General features: G+C 36.5%; 1 protein-coding gene across 1 annotated transcript; it reads right to left on the reverse strand.

Moving 5' to 3' along the window:
• Positions 1 to 955: 955 nt before the first annotated feature.
• Positions 956 to 16,406, reverse strand: LOC121418481 (cytochrome P450 3A24-like). The gene is made up of 13 exons (XM_041612387.1): positions 16,040 to 16,406; positions 13,836 to 13,929; positions 13,066 to 13,118; positions 12,196 to 12,292; positions 11,720 to 11,836; positions 11,320 to 11,408; positions 10,537 to 10,685; positions 9,164 to 9,294; positions 8,209 to 8,376; positions 2,888 to 3,108; positions 2,544 to 2,681; positions 1,974 to 2,136; positions 956 to 1,470 (listed from the first exon to the last, which is right to left on the reverse strand). The coding sequence occupies exons 1-13, from the start codon at positions 16,108 to 16,110 to the stop codon at positions 1,393 to 1,395; spliced, it is 1,569 nt and encodes a 522-aa protein (XP_041468321.1). The 5' UTR covers positions 16,111 to 16,406; the 3' UTR covers positions 956 to 1,392.
• Between the last annotated feature and the right edge of the window lie 2,297 nt (positions 16,407 to 18,703).

Consider the following 18,703-nt stretch of genomic DNA (forward strand, 5'->3'; position numbering starts at 1 on the left):
AAACATGGCATTCAAACGCTGTCTTCAGAAGATAAAATGGTCAAACCCAGTGTCATTTAACGGATCAAGTGAAATTAAAATCACAGACTCCATGGTCCCGTCTTACAATGAGTTACGATTGATCCAATCAGTCGTAACTATATGGAAATCCATCAGTGTCATAATTTTTTTCTACAGGAAATTTGCAAAATGTCCTTTGTAAACAAAAGGTAAAACTCCAAATTGTCGAGAAAACAATGAATATACATCTAGAAAATATTTTGAACATGCATTTATAAGATGCTAACGTTGTTGGCTTTCCATAGTTACGATTGATCGGATAAATCGTAACGCTTTGTAAGACAGGACCCATGTCACTCTTAGCACGCTATCACTGCAGATACCACGTAAGAAAAACTAATATTCCAAGACAAATCATTTCATTCAAGTTACCGGGACAGTCCCGAGGCTTTTAACAAACTTCTCCTAACTGTTAGGGATTATCAATCAAAAGAAAACATGAGAATAACTAATTCCTTCAAGTAAACAGTATAAAAATTTGGAAAGTTATTCATAAGAAATTACTGTGTTTCATTTATGATGGAACAAAGAGAACAACTTTATGGAAACAATTTACCAAAGAGTTATACACGATTAGCTATATTTATTCAGTGGTAATCAGAGATAAATAATAAGAATTAAGCATAATTACAGTAATGACTTCGTGTGATGTCAAGAAAAAATAAATCAGCAGCAGAAATATAAAACCAAAAAAATAATACGGTAGGTTACTTAAGTTACTTTGACTACCTTAATGTACAAGAGGTAGGTTTTATTTTTTTGTTATATAAAACATTGCCCAAAATCAAATATGTAGTATACCAAAGACTGAGTATACCCTACAGTTATAGTTCAGAGTTAATGTAATAGTACTAAAAAATAATACCATATTAGTTATTGCCTTAACAACTTAAGGTTCTCAGAGAATGGGCAAATGAAATGAATCTCTTATCAATTAGGCCTAACGGCTCAATCATGTAAACTTTTCATTCGAGTTCATTTGATGTCGGTTGATAAGAACTATTTCATTTCTTTGATAACCTGAATCCCTATCCCACATTGAATTTTTATTATTTAAAATGTTTTGAATATCATCCCATTCACTGAATCTTGCCAAATCCGATATTGGAAAGAGCGAAAATCATGAAAATGACCGATGTTTACTTAGGATTATTAAGGAATAATATTGACCAATATGAAATGAATTTTATATTCCCCCTTCCAACTTACAAAAAATATGTGATTTTATATCACTGTGATCATGTCTTTATCGCATATTCAATTTCTTTTTTATTTGGTCTCTCATTTATGTTTCACATCATGTATATATTGTGTGATGCAACGACACTGAGTTTACTTGCGCTCTTCGATCCCAAGGAACATACCGCCATCAGGTTTGAGATTGTTTCCAGTGCCGAACTTCACAGGAATCTAGAAGAGATAAAAACATTTTTACTTTGAATAGCAGTCTGATTAAAAGTAAAATTGATGATACTGATTTTAGTTAAATTACCTAAGTAAATTAACGAAAATGAAACAAAAAATACACAAATACTCTACAAAGCCTCCACAAAGCGGGCGCATTGCGAAAATTCTCTGTTTGCAGTTAAGTCTTAAAATGCAAATGAGCAAGAATTCCGGAAAATCATTGCAAATAGTGACTCCTGTTCATGTAGAATTATGGCAGTCACATAACATTATACCCTAACCAAATTGTAAAAAGAAGTTGTCATAAGCTTTTTAATTGATAAGTCCAGTTTTGCGGATTCTGTCTGTAATCAATTCATTGACTTTCATCCAACTGCACTGTTGACCATGGTACTTGGGTCGTTTAATTTGAATCTGCTCATGCCTCGAAAACTTTTTCATTTTCTTAAATGGTTCATTTGTTCCCGAACCCTTAATAAATTATTTGCTTAATCTTGTGATATTACCTCTGTTTTTGGACTTGGCACAAATCGGTATTTCTGGAGGATACGAACAACCGCCATCTTAATCTCCATCAAAGCAAACCGCATCCCGATACAATTCCTAGGTCCAGCACTAAATGGTATCCAGGCCATCGGGTGTCGGTTAGCACGATTCTCCTTGCTAAACCTACAGGGGGGAAGATTAAGATTTTTTATACTAGTAAAACGGGACAGGAAATTGTAATCCTATGTAATATGACTGGTTATTATATCACATTTAAATGTTTAAATCTCTACAAGAGTAACATGTTTTTGTCAATATTTTTTTAAGAGCTGGTTATGATAAGAGAAAAAAATGTATAACGCATTTACCTTATTAAAAATTAGTGATTCAAAACAAGAGGGTGAACTGAAATCAAATGGATCAAATTATTATTATGGGCATTACAAACGTGGTAATAGGATGTGAAACAGTTGTAAATATTATGACATCACACTGCCAGGGAGAGAGTTTGTTAGTATAGAGGAAAACTATATCGAATTTTGACTAATGCCATTATTCTTAATGCAGAAGCATTTTTACATAGAACAAACCTCGATGGATCAAATTTCTCCGGTTCCGGCCAAAGAGAGGGATCGCGATGGATATTATAAATGGAGTAGAAGACCTGAGTTCCCTTTTCAATGGTCAATCCTTCAACGGTGTATGTTTCACTACAACTTCGATCACCCCTGTCGTTCAAGAGAAAGTATCGAGAAAATTAAGGGCGATAACGGCTAAAAGAAATGTGAATCACTAACATCTCGTACGAATATAGACATTAAACGCTGGTTTAGGAATGACAAGGATAAGGGACAGAAGCAGAATCGGGTACAGGACGTAAAAGAGAGGCAAGCAGGGATGGACAGGATGGCAAGGTAAAGATGCTTTTACTTACAGAACTGCGGGCGGATACAACCTGAGTGTCTCACAGACCACCATGTCGAGTAAGGACATCTTTACGATCGAGTTATAGTCGACTGAATCTCTCGTTGGTGTAATTTCATCCACCTCCTCGATCAGTTGGTCCTGAATATCAGGGTTGGTAGCTAGAGAGTAGGCTAGGAAACCAAGCGTGACGTTTGTCGTCTCGTAGCCAGCAAGAAAGAACAGCAAAGCCTGCATTTTGAATAAGAAATTTTGAGGGAAATATGATTTCTGATTGGTACCAAGGGTTATCAACCATATCGACAGAGAAGTGTACAATCTGACCATGCAGGACGGGCTTCTGACATGCATTTTCCACCACTTGAATCGTCTGGCATTTATACCCCTTTTCCACTAGGGACAGCGTCAGGACAAGGCGCGGAATGTGATAATTGCAATCCGCGACCCTTCCGAAACCTGTCCGGACATTCCTGGGAGTGTCCGCACGCTGTCCTAAGAAAATTTGTCCGCATCCAACTTTTGGTCTCGACCAAAATTTGGACGCGGATATTGAATTCCTGACCCCTTCGGGACCTTACCCTAACGATGTCCTGATGATGTTCCGCCCTTCCTAAACCCTTCCGCGTCTCCTGGAAACCATCCGCGATCAGGTCAGCTTCAGGTAGCAAAGAAGCAATGCGGTATGTTTCAGGAACGTGCGGATTGGAATAAGAAGGCAAGCGGACAGTTTCAGGAACGTTCGGACAGGAATAAGAAGGCAAGCGGACTGTTTCAGGAACGTTCGGACTGGAATAGGAAGGCAAGCGGAGTGAATTAGGAATGTGTAGATCCAATGCTAATATGTATTGAACGAGTACACAAGTAGCAAAAGCCAATTTGTGGTCAGTGCACTAGATGGGGCAACGGGATAATACAAGACAAGAAAATTACAAAAAGTAACGAAGTACAGGGTCAAGGGGCCCAAATAGTACATCACTAAACAAACCTGAGAACTTAATATTTCAAGCAGTGTTTTAAACATATTACGCGAGCGCGAAGCACGAGTTGATTTTTTTTTGGGGGGGGGTACAGACTTGAAGAACGAATATTTCAAGCATTTTCTACTGATCGAAAAGTGGACTTTTCAAATATTTCTTGCAATAGTTAAGCTGGCAATGATGCGAGTAGATTATTTTGTTATGTACTGAACATAAAAAGTTGTTTGATGCAACGTTTGATTACGAACTAGATTATTTTAATGTACTCGACTGAAAAAAGGACCGTAGGCAGCGCGTGACTTTACGAATAGGACAAATGTCATAACAAAACTAATAAAACAGGTATAGATTTCAAATTGAAGCACTTTGTTTGATCATGAATGAGATGTCATTAATAAGAAATAATAATAATAATAAATGATACCAAGTTTATAAATATCGCTTTTCTCAGAACGACTCAAATCGATTTACAGCAGGGACAAAACGATTTACCCCAGGATTCTTTTCAATCCCGCTTTAAAACAATTTCCACACCCTGGGAAGCATTCCTTGCATTCATCGCAACCTCAAAATTGTGCTGGCCAAATCCAGCATACAATAACTTTCGCATCCAACCGGGTACCCATTTAGCACCTGGGTGGAGAGTGGCAAGATGTGCAATACGTCTTGCCAAAGGACGGTTTATAGACCGGGGTGGGAATCGAACACAGGACTCTCCGTTTACAAGGCGGGAGTCAGAACCACTACACCACGACTCTTTACAGGAAAATAGGCCTTCCTGAAAAAAGTCGTGCACAAAACATGTTTCTCATAAACATAGAATATGAGCGCGAAGCGCGAACTTACTTCTTTTAAACATCAAGGACGAACTAGAAAAGACGAAAAGACCTAAGTATTTTTCTTAAAAATGAACAGCGTGCACAATCTTCGTATAATTAAACTATTGAAAGTATGAAGCGCGAAATGAACCGTTAATTTTTACAAATTGACCTGCTGAAACGCTGATATTCATCCCGTCTGCAGGTCTGTCAATTTCTTCACTATTCTTCCTTTTTTCCCCCTCTTCTTTGGTTATTCAATTTTTCCTTTTTTACGCAGCCAATAGGGCGTAGCGATCGTATTCGGCCTCCCAGAATTGCCCATTTACATTTTCTTTCTTAGTATATTTCAATTGGTACAATAGGAGGCAAAGGCGATTAGACACTGGATTCACATTTTCGTCCAAAAATTAAAACTCATATTTTAAATCTTACACATTCATAATCTCGGCCAATTATCTTCTGTACATGATCGCGATTTTTTTTCCTACTTGATCCTATTTCACCTCATTTCATTCATCTCCTTTGTTTATTCCTATTTCTTTTGTGCTGTTTGTATATCTCTTTAATACTGGGAGAGGTAAGCCAGCAGCAGGGAGAGGAGGGCCGTTATCAGCACGGCACCCCCTCCTTTTCTTTTCCACCATGTCATTTTTTTAAGTTTCCCTTTCCATTTCACTTATTTTTCTTCTGTTTGTACTTTTTTAAAGGGGTTGCAAAACCACCTCGCCCCTTGATCCGCATGTGCCTGTCGAATGCAATTTGCATCCTATAACTTCCTGTTTTCGTCCTCTTTTGTAATATATGTATTTATTTGTGGAAAAAAATTATAAGAAAGTAATGTTATAAAGAGAGCCCCGACTTTGCAATGAACATATGCAGTCTTTTTAAAGTTACCATAATTGAAAAAAAAAATCAAGATCCGAGATAATTTATTGAAAGGTATAAAAATGCACAAAATCTGCTTTCAAAAAGTAAAAATACTACATTATACTTTTTTACATTCCGACCTGATTCTAAGCACCTTTTAAAAGCATGAACAAGATAGGGGTATGACTATACACTTGATCTGAGCGCGAGCCAAAACGAAATTCGACATCTCACGTTTTGTAAATCAGGAAAAGGATGAATAATTGGATAAATTTATAATATTCCTACATTACTAATTTGATAATCTGATCTGAAAGTTCCACAGGATTCGTATCTAAATAAACATGCGTGCGCGTGTTTAAATTCAGACCTAGAATCTGGACATTCTAATTACATTCTTTATTATAATATCATTAATAAGAGCGCGATGAGCGAGCTTAAGATATTTGATTTTCCGATCTAAAAAAAAAAAGAATTTAAGCGCAGTTACTAATTAGATATGGATCGCGCTTAATAAATGATGCGAGTGCGAAGCTCAAGTTGATATTTTTATCATAACATATATTTTAAGGTGCGACCGGGACATTTTAAGGACATTTTTTGTCTTCATATGACTATGATGACTATCTTCCTAAGCGAGAGGTGAAACTTGTCGATATTCCATTCTGAAAAAAACGGACAATGATTATCAGGAAATCATGAAAATATTATTATCTAACTTATTAATCTAATAAGCCCAATGAGGGCACGAAATTAATATTAAGGTCAGAAAACTGGACATTTTGTAATTATGAATAGGATGCATGGGTTAATGTATTTTGTAACAAAAATAATGCGAGCACAAATTGCGAGCCGAAAATTTCGATAAACTGTCATGAAAGAGAATTTAAAATAATTTGTTGCAATAGATACAGGTATACATAACTCCCCGATCAAAATACAAGCGCGCAACTTTAGCTGATATTATTCTCAATCAGACCAGCCTAAAAAGAGATATGTTCATATGTAGACCATAAAATATAGTTATTTTACAGAAAACTATGAAATTTATTTGTAAATCAAACAAATTGAAAACTTAATGTCCAAAAAATGCTTTGTAAATTTACTCCAAAACTTGAAATTTTATGCTTAATATAAGTCTATTGAGCAGGTTATGTATCTCATAGATTAGGCTATGCGAGCATTTAACATAGTGACATGAAAATCCCCCCCCCCCCCCATCTTATTTAATTCACTCGTCTTTGTCATCTTGTTTTTCTCTTCATTTTCTCTCCTCTTTTCCCTTCTGGTTCTTTTCCCTCTCTTTCCATCTTTTTCTTTTTTGCTCATTCCAAAAAGTGGGGAGGGGGGCATTTGATGTCAAATGCGCCCCCTTTCCAAAAAGTGAGGGGACGCGTCGCCCCTCTCCCCCTCGGATTTCCACCAATATGACCAATGTATGCAATTTGATTTTAAACAAAAATAAAATCCTTTATAGTCATTGTGGTCGAAAAAAATAACACCTCTAAATTCATAAAAAAACAAATGAACGATAATTTTCATGGAGTATTCGCAAGTTGTCCGATTGTCCTAGTCCTTGAATTTACCACTCGTGACGTTGTCCTAAATGTCTCCGGTTCTGTCCTAATACGATCTGCATGCTGTCCGCACCGAACGCCGACAAATTTATTTAGATAATCTTGTCCTAGGACAGTCCCAAGAATGTCCTACGACAATACGCAGACAGTCCTGGTCGTGTCCTATGACAAGATCATTTGCATAATCTTTTACGGAATTTGGTGGCGGACAGCATGCCGAAATGACAAAAGTAGCTTCCGCAACCCTTCCAGGGGAGCGTTTCATCAACAATTTTGTCTGACAAGTTGTCAGATCTGACAACTTTCTTTAATTCTGATTGGCTGAGAGGCACTGTTACTATGGTAATTGTCGGATGAAACAGGACTTGTCGGATAAAATCCTTTCATGAAACACTACCCTGATCTTGTCTGCGCCCTAGTGGAAAACCGCATTTATGTACCCAGCACTGCAGAATCACCGGTGTTGATTTAACATCAGCCCGGTATCTACATACGCCAGAGAAGTGTAAAACAACACCAGTTTGGTTTTGGTCTAACACCAAATAGGTGTTTATGCAACACCAATTAGTATTAAAACAGCATCGGCTTGATTCCAAACTGGTGTTGTATCAATACTTCTATGGTGTGGACATAATGTATATAGATTCTGGGCTGGTGTTAAATCATCACCGGAGTTTTTGCAGTGCAAGGATAATAGGCCTACATGTATACTTTTTTGTACGCCCGGTGGGTGTTTCATAAAGCTGTTCGTAAGATAAGAACGACTGGTGATCCTTTCTTGTGATAAATGGTATATACATTGGCGATGGTTAAGCGCGTAAGAAAGGTTCACCAGTTGTTCTTAAAGTCGCTCTTATCTTACGAACAGCTTTATGAAACGGCCCCCTGGATGGGTACATTTGTATTTGGTCTAGCTCGGTTTTTATAAATAACTGGAGGGCCTCTCCCTACCCCAACCCACTACATGCTAGACATGCAGAACGCAGTCCGCATTTTACGAACAAAGTGATTCTGGTGCTGATTAGTTCTTTTGTCATGTTTGTGGGGCTGATTTTCATACATCATATTTACTATATAGCTATTTTATACCTGTGCAAATATCTCATCCATGGTAAGCTGGGTTTTCTTACTGGTGGAGAGAGATTTATCATTGCGCTCTTCAATCTGGTCGTTAAGAATGTTCGTGTCCTTTCCGACCTCTGAGCCGATGTCGTCATCGTTGTGGGCGTTCATCATAAGTTGAAGAAAGTCTTTCCGCTGGAATAAAAAGAATCCATTGGGTAATTCAGATGACAAATGTAATGCATTGTGAATTAGAACACATGATTACTATTACGGAGCCAATAAAGAAATTAAAAGCATATTACTAACATGTTTCACTGTTATTTTACCTTTTCTACAGGTACTACAGTTCCAGGGGAGCTTTTCTTCAACATTTGTCACTGACAAGTGGTCAGATCTGACAACCTTCCTTGATTTTGATTGGCCGAGAAGCATTGTTACTATGATAACTGTTAGATGAAATAAGGGTTACCATAGTAACAGTACATCTCGGCCAATCAAAATTAAGGAGGGTTGTATGAAACGCTACCCTGAGGACAGTCAAACTGCCCGAGTCTCCACCCGGCTATTCAAGCAAGCCTTCTCTCATCTACGCAAGCCTCTCTCACTTCTTCGACTCAACCAGCCTTCTACCCGAGCCTCTCATTCTGCCCACTACTCTAGCTTTCCACTCATTCTGGTGTGCAGTCGTTCTGGATTACACTCATTTCCCGAAGATACTCTACTTTCTACCCTTCACTTTCTCATTCCTCCATTCATTTCTACCTCTATTCACTTTATCGACGTCCTTTCCAGAACTTACACATGGTGTATCGTAAACCACTTCCGCGATTATCCATACAACCATGCAAACCTTCAAACATTATTCACCATTTCTTGAATTAACTAGTAAGGCAAAAGTTTTCAGAATTCGATATTTTTAAAGTGAAAAAGTACATAAAGCATTTAGATTATTTCATATTCCGATCTTTTTCTTACCCACCTCGCTATGAGAAGAATGTTTCCTCATATCGATAGCTTTGACAACAACGTCCCTAAAGAAATTCTTCGTTTCGGCCGGAAACATGCCGATATCAAGAGCGTTAAACATGTAGGCGAGTGGAGGAAATAACCCTGAATAAAAATAATAGACGTAAATGAAAAAACTTAAACAGTAAATTGAACATTAAAATTCATTAATTTACTTGACGACAAATTAGCAGATATGAATAGCCATCAAGCCAAAGTTAAAATAGAAATATGCGTGGGCATTTTAATTTGCAGAATTTTACCATTCTTATTTTTGATTTTCCAAAGAGAACTTTCAACAACCAGGAAGGTTCTCCATAATGTCCCCCTTTTTAGACAATTCTTTAAACAAAAATTCACCAAAATGTGAACAGATCCTTCATTTTTTTCTCTCTCTTTCTGATTGCAAAAACTGGCCATCAAATTCGTTTGCAGAGACCTTTGTGCTCAGGTCGCCTCCGTCCCTCCTCTTTTTTAAGAATAAAAAAAAAGAGTCATCTTTTGAAACCCGAACTGTTGGCTGTGGGTTTTTCAAAGAAAGGCCCAGTCGTGTCGACTTGCAACGTTTACTCACGTAGTCACGTCACGGTGCGCTATCGCGTTTGCGTACATTTAAAAAAAATTGTACAACAAAATATATAAATATAAATAAAATTCCTCTAACCTACAAATCTTAGGTTATGAATGTGACCCACAGTTCGGTGAAATGCTACAAGCAAAATATGAATCATCAAATAACAAACAAAATAAATGTATTTAGTGAATCCAATGTGAAAACGACTAGGGTTCCATGGAACACCGCCGTAATGAAAATGCAAAAAAAAAATACCGAAACAACAATGGCAGGTTACGATCGGAGATTAAACTGCTTCATGAGTTACCACTTTTCGAAATTAAAATTGATACAGGAAAGTTTATTCAAAGGGTGAGACATTCGGAGTTGTATGTTTTGTTGCACACATACATTGAGATCTTTGTCAGGGTGAATTTTGGTGTGACATCATGTTTAGTCTTGTACAGCCCCTTACAATAAAAAAAATGTTAAAAAACTTCAGATAAAGTACGTACAGACTCATGCCACGTATGTGCAAAATTGTCACATTTCGTGATTAACCGGCGTGCAAAATAACAAAGTGTAGACCCTACACTTCGAAGATTTGAGAAAGCGTATTTATGAAAGTACTCAAAATAAAACGTGATAGCGCGCCGTGACGTGATTACGTTGGTAAACGTTGCAAGCCCGTCGCGTCGCCCCATTAGATCTATAGCCGTTTCTGTGCTACATCAGACCCTCCCCATTATTAACCCATTTGTATGACCATGCTGTGAACCATGCAATGGACTAACCTGCAAGCATAAGTACAGGATTCTCAACACCAGCATCCATGATCTTTTTAGCATGTTTAACGAATGGATCATCGGGATTGTTCTGGGCATCAACCTGAAGTCCAAATGCAGATTTAGCAATACCGTCCATCGTAAACGATTCAAAAACCCTTTGAAATGGACAAAGAAAGAGAGTGAATGGGTAAGAATGCATTAATTTTCTCAGATTTTGTTTTAATCAATTAGTGTTTGTGACTTGACAAAACTATGGAAAATATCAATTTTAGCAGCCCGATCTTGATAATAGTTGATCGAATAATAAGGTATCTTTCACCAAAGCCGCTTTTTTTCCATTTTAAAACAAAATTAATTTCAATAGGAAAAAGCATGTTCTCCAATGAGTGGTAATAATTCTTTTCGTGTGTCTCTCATTTTTTTTCGACACCCTCCCTTGGTAAATCCTGAATCTACCCCCGACCTAGGTATAGCCACTTGCAATATGAAACTGGTTTTCCAATAGACTGCATAATAATCAATTTTGTCTAAACTTATATGCTTAGCATCATGCTATAGAAGGGAGGTATGTTCCATTTGATAACACTTAATACATCTCGAACAAGGGTTCGAACCCAAAACTTCACTGTTCACGAGGCGGACTCTCTAACCACTGAACAACAATTAAATATGTTGTTAAAGAGGACATTTCATGCAATTTGTATGGGATACATAATTATGAGTGAAGTTATGCTTGAATACCTCGAAACTGATTTGAATTTTAACGAAGAATTATCAAATTAATTATACTTGAAAATGCTTATATTGATGTCTTCCTCGTGCTTCTTCTTTAGAGTTTCAACCAGTACATCACAACATTCGTTTATCAAAGGGGACATCTAAGTGGAAAATGAAAATTTAGATCATGAATAATATTGTTGAAGATGAGCTAATATATAACATTATAAAATGGTATCTCAAATTATTTGCATTGTTTTATTTATTATAGAATTGTATTATAATGGAGATAAATTTTAAAAAATGAAATAGATAGATAGATTTAAATACTGATAATTACATGGAATATAGATATGTGTGGGTGAAAGTGTGTGTGTGTATATGTATAAGTAAATACATTAAAAATAGACTAAACTTAATATTTATTCCTCCTTTTCATTCGTATTAAATCCCACTATAGTTAAAGACAAACCTGTTTCATTTTGAGAGCGCTGAATGTAGGAGTAATGACAGTTCTCACATCTTTCCATCTTTGATCACGAAGATCCAATAAACCTTGATCTAAAGGTCTGTTCTTCAAGAAGAATTGCTACGACAAAGAGGATATAAAAAGGTATTTCTCGTAAAAACATCTCACAGGCATTATGCTTTTAATTCTTGGAACGACAGTTTGGAATAATTACTTTAAATAACATAGTTTGTTAAATGGATCTAAAACTTTAATTTAAATGATATATCCAGTTTTCATATGGACAATGTACCTTGATTGAAATATACTTTGTGAATTTGCGAGATGGCCCAACATTGCAACTAATTTACGTGTAATCTGACAGAAATTTCTCCACAATGATACGAAAAACTATCGTCAAGGAATCTATCACCGTCACAGCCTCACGTTCTATCGATCAATTTTATTTTTGGTGGATAATATCATAGATTTTGACTTACATCATGATTGGTAAACTTGGAGAAACTTTTCACCAGAATGTCTTTGAGGATATCGGGATCACTGATCACAACCACTGGGCGTCGAAACAGATAAAACCTGTTTAAAAGAAGTAATTTAAAAACATTTTTTTACACTAAGCACCTCCGACTCTAACCTTCCTTTCTGAATGATTAGACGTGCTGATCTCCTTCCTTTATTTTGTTTCTTTCTTTTCTTCTTCTTTTCAGTGTTCTTCTTCGTCGTCTTCTCCTCCTTCTTTTCCTTCTTCTTCTCCTCTTATCGTCATCATCATTACTTTCATTATCATTAGTAGATAGTAGTATCTATCCTTCATATCCTTCTTCTTCTTCCACTTCTTGATCTATTTTTCTTCTGATTCTTTTCTTTCTTTGTCAGTTATTTTCTCTATTTTGTCTGTACCGTCAGTCCATTACATATATACATATATATATATATATATATATATATATATATATACGATCTTGGTCTTCGTGTGTGAATTTTATTTTTGTACTTTCTTCACTAAGTAATTAATATTCCTGGTCATACTTAACAGGAAGTGATTAATAACTCATATCTATATCTGTCAAGCGCTCAGATACATCAGGCCGATGTATTAAGCGCTTTATAAAAGCGGAAAATTCTTATTATTATTACTACTATCATTATTGTTATCATTATCATTATTATTATCATGATCAATGTCATCATCATTATTATTATTATTATCTATTCATGTATTTATTTATCTATTTACTTATTTTAAATCTTGTATATAAAAATTATACGCATACAGGCAACCCTTATACTATCTCTTCCAACGTCACTACTCACCAACTCAACTATCTTAATAATTTGCTAATACTCACCCGTATATTTTACCATACTTCTCCTTACAATTGTACACAAACAAGTAAAATCCCTGTAAAAAAAGTACATTTAAAAAAAATGTTTAGCAAGTAGCTACAGATTTACAGGAGAAAGAATGTTTTACTAATTTTCAAATCAACAAGGACCAATACACCTCCATAGTATTTTTCTGATAATAAGCGTTTTTAATAATACCGGGAATAATATGCGTATGAATTTATTTCATATTGACAAGATTTTATGCATTACATCTTGTCATTAACATGTAGTTACTTGTATAATTATCTCGATGTCATTATGTGTTTTTGTTAGAGAATCTACAGAATAAAATATGGGCTTCCTTGAATCGAATTGATACAGAACTCTGTATTTTGTGCATTGTTTGTATTGCAGTGAATAAAAAACATTATAACTTCTAAAACACATCTATGGGGACCGTTCATTAACATTTTTTTACTAGCAAGAACTGGATTCATACTAGAATATTTATTCACCATGTAATATCTTCGACAGTGGGTGAGAAAAATGGAATGTAATGGCAAATGTCTTATTATACTGCATTTAGAAATCAATAAAAATCGAAATCTCGTTTCTAAATACATTGTGGAATATGACTGGAACCATGAATACATTTTTAATTTGTAATGAACTAGATTAATAATACAGGAATCTCCGTTCACGTTCAAGCAATTATGACTTAAAAGTTATCAGTTTACAATTCCCATCTGTAAGGATTATATCGAACTTTTTTTACCATCTCATAATTTACCTTTGTGCAAGAAAGAATATTGCCTAACAATGGCAGGGGTCTTGGGCCCTTAATTCCTTTCCTCCATAAGTAGGTTAGATTCCATAGTTCATGTCTGGTGAGAAATATATAAATCATGAATAATGATGATAGTAATGGTGTCAATGGTGCTTATAAAAACGACAAAATTATAGTATCAACAAAAGTAGCCTAACTACCCTTACGTATTATGGAAGTAAAATATTCATGGGTCTCGCATTCAAGTAATATCAACGGACAAACAGTCGCTTGTGATTGTCTTTGTCCGACCTGGCAGCACGTAGGTTAAGGGGGAATGAAACCCTTGGAACAAGTGGACTTGTGTGGAAAGAGAAAAATCAAAGAATAAGAAAAAAGAAAGTTTCAGAAAAATAGGACAAATAATTAGAAAGTTATGAACATTTGAATATTGCAATTATTAATGCTATGGAGATCCTCCGATTGGCAATGCAACAAATATGTGTGATGTCACATGTGAACAACTTTCCCTTTGATGGACTATAAAATACCCCTAAAATGTCTCTTTTTGCTCTTTCTTAAGGTGATACAAACTCTTTATCCATAATTTATTATTGAAAATCTAGATGTGATAAAAGAGGCATTTTACGTGAAATATATACAAAAGCAATGGGAAAGTTGTGACTAGGCTAGTTGTGACATCACATCTGTCGCATTGCCAATGGGAAGATCTGCATTAATATAATGATCTAAACTTAAAATGCTCATAACTCTCTTATTATGCATTCAATTTTTCTCAAACTTTCGTTTATCTGTTTCTTTTATTTTTATGTTTTCACATAAGCAATCTTGTTCCAAAGGTTTCATTTTCCTTTAGCGTCATATCAATCTTGCCATCTGTTGCAACCTGAAGCCGAGTTCTACTCCGATCATATACATAGATATTATCTGGTTTTTTATCATTATTTTACAATGTTTAGGTATTCCTAGCATTATTCGGAACTTTAAAAAGAATCATACTTTTAAAACTTTCAGATAACTAGGAAATTGTGTTCGTATGATTGCAATGTAGTGCGATCTTTAATTATCATTTTTTATTCAAATGCCTTTATTCAGAACGTCTAGAACTGATCATTGTTTGCAGATATTTTATTAATTGATATAAATACAATAATACATAACTTTGCACATAGCAATTCTACTGTATGCATATCCCCTTCAGTCGTCCTTCACATAGTTTTCACAATAGTATCAGCTTAAAGAGAAATAGCCCCCAAAGCCGAATAAACACGATTAGTACCGGCGTTCACGGCACTCTACATGTATATGCTTCACGCAGGGAATTGTATGAATTTGGAGACACAAAGTTACTTAAAGCTATGCAAATTGGGGTATAATCAGTTGTATAAACAACTATTGATAGGCACACCTTAGCAAACCATACTTGATTCCCTACTCACACCGAGATAGATTATACATTATATATATATATATATATATATATATATATATATGCGTATGTGTGTGTGTATATGTATATATATATATATATATATATATAATTATATATATATACATTAGGGGTGGTTAGATTATGATATTATTGAAATTTAGATAAGACCACCAGATTTTTTTTTTACGAACATGCTAGGAACCGATGGGGAAGGTCGATGGGTGGGGACCTTTCAACCAGTGCTCCTTGGCAGAACCGGAAATATACTTGGTACACCACTTCCATTCAGTGTAGAATTAAATTGTGTAATTTGTGTATGTATTTGCCTAGCTACCGTGGAGCGCTATATGAAAATATTGACTTTCCGCGATATAACTGAGGGGGTAATAACGCTGGTCAATCTCTTGATCTATCTGAGTACAGACACTTCTTTTGTACTGAACACTTTTGGTGTACGTAGGCCTATATTCAAACTATTGACAGCTATGGTGTGGATGGGAATTAACAAATGCATTGACTATGTACAGTGAAGCTATATAGTGTCCATCTAGCGGAGCTAAGAATCTACAACTTTACAATGAATCCATGTTTTACAGGAACATCTAATTTGAACGTATAATAATGATTATATTAGTCCAACCGAGCAAACAAGCTAGGTTCAAAGCTCGAAACATGAAGGATTGAAAATTTAAAAAAAGATAACTCAGTGTTAAATATTACTGTTAATGTAGCGAAGCCTTACGAGAAGAAATATCATAGGCCTATATCTACTTACCCGAACAGCAAAGCAGCTATTGCTCCAACAATGGGCAATGAAATCTTGAATCCGAATATCGAGAAAGACATTTTGTGTCATGTACAGGAACACTGGAAAATGCCGTGTACTGTAATGTCAATATACCACCAAAAGGCACTCACACTAGTACGAGGTTAGTATATATAGGGGGCTTCCCGTTGATCTCCGGCAATGCTTTGCCGAATTGCATCACGATGCTGAGGTAACTCACAAAAAGGGGTGTTGAGCACTTTATTGTAGTATTCAGATCAGTGGCGTTGAACAATACGAACACAGATCCGTCATATCGGCATATAGAGGCATAAACCGGGGGCTTAAAGGTCTATGGAATGTCTGTATACTCGTTATGCAATAATCAACAAGCTTATTGACATCCCGGATGACCAGTTTATTCCATCAAATCCGGCATCAACTGGACCATGTACACGTGGAAATCCAGATCAGTTCCAAATCCCATATGCCAGAACCCATCTATCAAAATATACACAACAAAAAAAGTAAGTCCCCCTTAAACAAACATCAATAATTTCCAAACCAATGCGAGTTTTTAATATATTTTTACATGAGCGTGTAGGTAATTATATAAGCTACCCTACGAGTAAATGTTATGGACGTATTTTACGTCATGCTTCAGTGAGCACCGTCAGGACCCCGTGTCAAAAAACGGGGGCCTTGGAGCGGGCTTATTGGAAAAAGGAGGGTCCTCGGAACGGGCTTCGGAACTACAAATGTTTGTGAAAACGGGGGTCCTAGGAACGGATCACCAGCGTGCGATTACGTGCGAATATATGGAAAGGGCATGCGTGCATGATGCGGCTAGCGCGGCCTCCGCGCAGAGGCGATGGTCGGACAGCGCTCTGCGGTCGCTTTCAATTTCAGCTCATTGTAAGCAGATCAATGCGACTGGAACGGCGTATCGAAAAATATGCGAAGCTTTGGAGCGGATTTCTTTCTTTTTTTTCGATAAGAAGAAAATAATATGCCTTGGAGCGGCTTTCTTTGTTCTTTTTCTCAATAAGACAAAAATGCTATGCCTTGGAACAGAAATTTCAGTGTAAAAATGGGGGTCCCCTCCGCGGCACATACCCACTATGCATTATAATAACTGAGTGCCCCCCCCCCTCAGGGGGATGTAGCAAAGGAGGCTTTAGGCCTCTTCTGTTTATAGCCGCACATAGTTTTGTAGAGATTTTTTACTCGCACTATTCATCTGGGCAGTGGCGGACCGTGACCCGGAGGAGACAAAGCATTGGGGGCCAGCATTGTTCACGGACAATGCAGTGCCGCCCCCCCCCCCCCCAATGCTTTGTCTCCTCCGGGTCACGGTCTGCTACTGCATCTGGGCACTTGACAAGACAACTAGTACGATAATATGCCAACGGCAGGTCTGTACTTTACAGGAAGAAAGAGAAGAATTATGTTCATTGCTATGTGTGGTTGTAATTTTCTTGATTTTTATTTGTAATTTTGTTTTCAATGATTAAGTTGTTATATTCTTCATGATACTTAGGCTAATTGTATATATATAAAAAAAAAGAAATATAAGGGAAGATGAATAATCGGAAAATAGACTAATTTTCAGGTCACCATAATGTATGAAATTTTCGCTCGCGCTTCGCGCTAACCCTGCACATGATGAGCATAATGAAACATAGGGGAGGATCCAGTTTTCGCCAGTGGGGGGGGGGGGGGGCGAAAAAATATTTTCATACACATTTTCCCCGATCAGCAAGTACATTAGGTAATTTTTGTTTGTTGGTGTTTTGAAGGGGTAGTCGTAACTAAAGGCGGAAGTTTTCTAGCAGTATTCTTACAAACAAGATAAGATATCTCATATAAACATGAATCGCTAAGTTGTCTATTTAGACTTGAAAATCGAACATTCTGAGCAGCTTTGGTAGTCATGATGGAAAGATGTATGGGCCTACATTACTAAACAATGCGAGCGAGAAGCGCGTGCTAAAATACTGACCTGAAAAGGGACCTCGGACAGCAGTGACTCACGAAGAGTATTCAAATAACGCGAGCGGGAAGCGCGAGCCCTATTTTTTTTTCCGACCTTTAAAAAGGTGGACAGTTAAACACGTGCTTAATAAAGAACAAGATTTTCATCATGTTAACCTTATCAATAAAGAGGATATATATTTCACTAATCAAATAATGCGTGCGCGTATCACATGAGCTGAATTTTTTATGATAAGCAAGCTAAAACAAAATAATGAAACCTAGAATCGTGAGTAGATTAAATTGTTCGCATTGAAATGAAAAGGGAATATGTTAAGACGTATTAGCAGATTGTTAAGCCATTCAACAGGCAATGAATTAGTCCATTTTCCGATTATTCCTCTTCCCTTATTTCATCCAATATCATTCCATTCGTCCATCTCTCTCCCTACCTCCCCCCCCCCCCTCTCTCTCTCCCTACCTCGTTTCCATTACGTCTTTTGAACGAAATAAGAGAAAACTATCGAAACCTTCATAGTTCATCACTATGACATGATTTATTTCTTTCGAGAAAGCATTACAGAAACTTATCGACCTATTACACGTAAATTCATGACAGAGTCGGAGACAAGAATGGAAGGCAAAGAAAGTATGTCGATTTATTCAGAATTTTCTGCTACGATAAAATGTGAGAGGGCT

The sequence above is a fragment of the Lytechinus variegatus genome, chromosome 7 (genome assembly GCF_018143015.1).
Source record: "Lytechinus variegatus isolate NC3 chromosome 7, Lvar_3.0, whole genome shotgun sequence".
NCBI lineage: Eukaryota > Metazoa > Echinodermata > Echinoidea > Temnopleuroida > Toxopneustidae > Lytechinus > Lytechinus variegatus.